The sequence below is a fragment of the Mastomys coucha genome, unplaced genomic scaffold (genome assembly GCF_008632895.1).
Source record: "Mastomys coucha isolate ucsf_1 unplaced genomic scaffold, UCSF_Mcou_1 pScaffold5, whole genome shotgun sequence".
Lineage (NCBI taxonomy): Eukaryota > Metazoa > Chordata > Mammalia > Rodentia > Muridae > Mastomys > Mastomys coucha.
In genome coordinates this window covers 22,849,216-22,854,274 of record NW_022196911.1, presented here as the reverse complement: position 1 = coordinate 22,854,274, position 5,059 = coordinate 22,849,216, and the positions used below count along the sequence as shown (strand labels likewise).

Sequence of the window (5,059 nt, the reverse complement as noted above, 5' to 3'; positions counted from 1 at the left end):
AAAAAAAAAGAAGGGAAGAAGAAGGAAGAGAAGGAGAAGAAGAAGGATTGAGTCTGGTGAGGCCCAGGTACAGGCAGACTTAATTCAGTATCCAAATTTGAGCAAGATTGACATTGGAAACATAGTTTTCCTAATAACTTTTCCATCTGCAATAAGTGTGATCCTGTTTGATATCAACAGAGCCTTCATAAAAGTATATTCCTGCAACTAGACCTCAAATTTGTATCTTATATTCCCCCAAAGTGTGCTAATTGTGAGTCTATAGTGTCATGCTGTTTTCACAGAGATTGAAAATATAATATAGAGTATGAATATTCTACAATATGTCTTTTATTAAAATTAACTTGCTCTTTTATTTTATGGGTATATTTCTCTGAACATATGCATGGCTAATATGTGTTCTATTTCCTGTAGAGTTCAGAATAGAACATTGGGTTAGGTGGCACTAAAATTATAATCTATTGTATAGTACAAAGAGGGTGCTGAGAACCAAACTTGGGTTTGCCAGAACAACCAGTTTTCTTAATTTATAAGTGATCTCTGCAGCATTGTTAGAAAACTTTTCTTTTGAGTAATTTTTATGACTCATCTATATAATGAAATTGTCTAATTCTTTAGGTCTCTTTTACCTAGGAAAGCATTTTGTCAACAGCACATGGTAAATGGGTTGTTTTCCATTACAGGATCTATTAACATTCAGAAATGTGGCTGTGGACTTCTCCCAGGAGGAATGGGAATATCTCAACTCCTCTCAAAGAGCTCTATATATGGATGTAATGTGGGAGAATTACAGCAATCTAGTTTTTGTAGGTAAGAATGATTTTCTTAGAGAATTCGTCCTTCATCCTTTGTATTTACATACTTTGTACATATATAAGCTCTTTGAACTGTCTAGAGACAACCAAATGAAGAAAAATTCCTGTAATAATAGACATAAGTACATTTTTCAGCATTTTCTGCAAGAACAACTAATCCTACCTATTATAAGATCTCTCTAACTCTCTCAACTAGACTTTAATCATAAGTTCAGAGTTGAAAGAAACCTGACTGTTCAAAGCAATGAAACTTATTATTGTGCAGCAATTAGTTGTTGGAATACTTTGATTTTACTCTTTTTTTATTTTTTTATTATTTATCTACTTATTTATTTATTTTTGATTTTTTGAAACAGGACAGCCCTGGCTGTCCTGGAACTCACTCTGTAGACCAGTCTGGCCTTGAACTAAGAAATCCACCTGCCTCTGCCTCCCAAGTGCTGGGATTAAAGGAGTGTGCCACCACTGCCCAGCCTAATTTTACTCTTTGATTAAGCTACTTATCTATTTCTGATTTTTTTTAAAAAGGAAGAAATTTTAAAATATGGAAAGAGCTGTTGGTGGTGTACATGTTGGGATGATTTTTCTTTTTATGTTCATTTGTTTTTTATTTTTTTGAGATAAGGTCTCTAGTCATAGTACTGCATGATTTTTCATTCTATCACTACGAAAGATGAAGCAAGTGGATCTGGTGAGGTCCCAGCCAGCTTGGATTATATAATGAACTCCTAGCCAATGAAGGCTAGATGGTATGACTTTTTGAAAAACACAAACAACAAAATAGAGAAGTAGTGTCCATATGGTTGTTTAGAAAGCTTCTTTTTCAAATTGCACTATTTTTGGATCACTTGTTTGATCAGTATTCTATAACATATGCAGATTGGATAAGAGTGAGAAGGCTATTAGTGGTCTTTTCAGTTTGATAACAATCAGAGTGGAGGGTCTTCTGAGCATCCTTTAATAATAATGAAACACAAGTGTCCTCTACTGAGAGCTCTAGTCCTATGAATTGCTAGCTTCTTTATCTTTGAGAAATTAAACTTAAAGAGGCATATGTTATTGAATCTGTTTAATCAAGCATCAATACTTATTTTCCCTAATTTGCTAATTTTCCAGAAAACCATTGCATATGTGGTAAATATGAAGAGGTCGCGGATCAAGGCTCAAACCATATTAGCTATCAGCATGCAAATATCGAAGAGAAGTCTTACAAATATCATGAACTTGGCAAAATGCTTTATGAATCCTCCCAAAGCATACCTTATAATACAAGTGATACTACAGAAAACTGCAAGATCTATGGGAGTGATAATCAATGGGATTCTTCTAATGAATCATTAAACCTAAAGGCACATAAAAGTAGGAACACTGAAAAAGAACAATACAAAGATTATAGGGCGTATTTAAATTTGTGTTCCATCATTGGCCCATATCCACAAATCAACACTGGAAAGAAAGAACACAAAATTATAGAGTATGATAAATTTTTTGACTCTAAACATAAACTCATGATAAAACGAATGTGTAGTGGAGAGAAACCTTACCAATGCAGAAAATGTGGAAAGTGCTTCAGGGCCTATTCAAGTCTCTATAGACATCGGAGAACTCATCCTGGAGAAAAACCCTATAAACTTACAGAATGCAATAAGTCCATTCTATATTTGTCACACCACAAAGTACATTATAATGTCCATTATGGAGGGAAACCCTACAAATGTATAGAATGTGGCAAATGCAATTGTCATTCATCAGGCTTTGAAAGACATTACAGAATTCACACTGAAGAGGAAACTTACAAATATAATGATTGTAGAAAATCCTTTATCTGCTGCTTAGGTCTTAAAAAACATCATAAAATTCATGGAGGAGAGAGGCCTTATGAATGTAAGCAATGTAGTAAGTCCTTCTATACATTATCACATCTTGAAAACCATTACAGAACCCACCGTAGACAAAAACTTCACAGATGTAATGAATGTGGCAAAACCCTTTCCTCCTCTTCTGGTCTTCAAAGACATCAGAGGATTCATAGAGGAGAGAAAGCATACATATGTGCTGAATGTGACAAATGCTTCATTCAGAAATCCCAACTTAAAACACATCAAAGAATTCATACAGGAGAGAAAAGTTACAAATGTAGTGAATGTGAGAAGTCCTTTACTGTTGGCTCATCTCTTAGAATACATCAAAGAATTCATACTGGAGAGAAACCTTACAAGTGCAGTGAATGTCACAAGTGCTTCATTCAGCAGGCCCATCTTAGAAGACATCAGAAAATTCATACAGGAGAGAAACCTTACAAATGTAGTGAATGTGAGAAAACCTTTACAGTAGGCTCGGACCTTAGAATGCATCAGAAAATTCATACTGGTGAGAAACCGTACAAATGTAGTGACTGTGATAAATGCTTTATCCAGAAAGCAAAGCTTAAAAAACATCAAAGAATTCATACAGGAGAGAAACCTTACAAATGTAGTGAATGTGAGAAATGCTTTACTGTTGTCTCAGATCTTAGAACACATCAGAAAATTCATACGGGCGAGAAACCATACAAGTGTAGTGAATGTGACAAATGTTTTATCCGGAAAGCCAACCTTAGAAGACATCACAGAATTCATACAGGAGAAAAACCTTACAAATGTAGTGACTGTGGAAAATGCTTTATCCAGAAAGCGAACCTTAGAACTCATGAGAGAATTCATACTGGAGAGAAACCTTACAAATGTGAATGTGGGAAATCTTTTACAGTTGGCTCAGATCTTAGGAAGCATCAGAAATGTCATACTGGAGAAAAACCTTACAAATGCAGTGAATGTCACAAGTGCTTTATCAGGAAAGCCCACCTTAGAAGACATCAAAGAATTCATACTGGAGAGAAACCTTACAAATGTAGTGACTGTGGCAAATGCTTTATCCAGAAAGCCAACCTTAGAACTCATCAGAAAATTCACACAGGAGAGAAACCTTACAAATGTAGTGAATGTGACAAAAGCTTTATCCAGAAAGATCATCTTAGAACACATCAGAGACTTCATACAGGAGAAAAACCTTACAAATGTAGTGAATGTGAAAAATCCTTTACTGGTGGCTCAGTTCTTAGAAAACATCAGAAAATTCATACTACAAGAAGCCTTACCAATGCAATGAACTTGACTAGTCCTTTATCCAAGAAGCCTGCCTTAGAACTCATCAAAGAATTTATACAGGAGAGTAGCCTTATAAATGCAATGTATATAGCACAGTCTTTACCTGCCTCTCATGTCTAAGAAAACATCAGGAAATTCACATAGGAAACATAAGTTTCTATAGTAAATAATATGGGATATGCTTTATACAAGCTTTATAGTGATAGATCACTACAGGTTTCACACTAGAGAATAATGAATATGAGAAACGTGAGAACACCTTTGAGTAATGTTCAAATGTTAGAAAATAAATCAAGACTACACTGAGGTAAAACACTGCAAATGTGACATTGCAGGAAATTTTTGTTAAAATGTTTCTTTTTCAAACTCAAATACTTCCCAATGACAACAAAATGGAGAAGCCTGAAGAATGTTCTGTTATGTAGCAGGATTTTTTTTAAATAGAAACTAAAACATTCTGTTCTGTAAGGAAGCTGAATAAGACAGGAAATAAAAAACTTAAAACATCTTCTGGGAATACCTGAAACTGACAGGATTCACTGTGCTTACTTTGAAGAAACTCACACCAGTCTGGCTGCTTAGAAGACAATTGATGTATTGAGCCAGTAAGATATGATGCCTTTAACCTGTAGATATGCCTACAGTTGTGTAGTGTGCTCTGAGTATCCAGTGTTCATAAGCTATATTTTATGCTGGCTTCAAGTTTCATGGTGCAACTGCCTTTTTCTCCTATAAGCAGCTCCACTCTCATATTTATGTATGTAACCTCAATAAAGCCCATTGGTTCAACAAGATGGACTTCAGTGGCAAGCATACTTGGTTTTGCTATGAAATCCCATTTTAGCTGAGTGGGTACATATGAACGTTGTGCCTTGCCAGGAAAGGTCTGTCATACAACATGTGCTGAATCGATTAATTGTTCCTCAGAACTTATATGCCAGAAAATCAGTATTAGAGAGAAAACATTTGACTAAAGTATGTAGGTTCTTTTGGTTACTGTTCCAAGCTTACTACTATGGTAACAAATGATCCCATTAAACAGATTCAACACAGACAGAATGTAGAGGCTTATGAAGCCTAAGAAAGAAGACTACTTCA

General features: G+C 35.1%; 1 protein-coding gene across 1 annotated transcript in view; it reads left to right on the top strand.

Moving 5' to 3' along the window:
• Positions 1-4,755, top strand: part of LOC116076788 (zinc finger protein 420-like) — a 22,446-nt gene extending 17,691 nt beyond the window's left edge. The window contains exons 4-5 of the mRNA XM_031350716.1: positions 684-810; positions 1,932-4,755. Coding sequence (XP_031206576.1) covers positions 684-810; positions 1,932-4,081 — 2,277 coding nt within the window. The 3' untranslated portion in view covers positions 4,082-4,755. The remainder of the gene's footprint in view (positions 1-683; positions 811-1,931) is intronic.
• Positions 4,756-5,059: the final 304 nt, after the last annotated feature.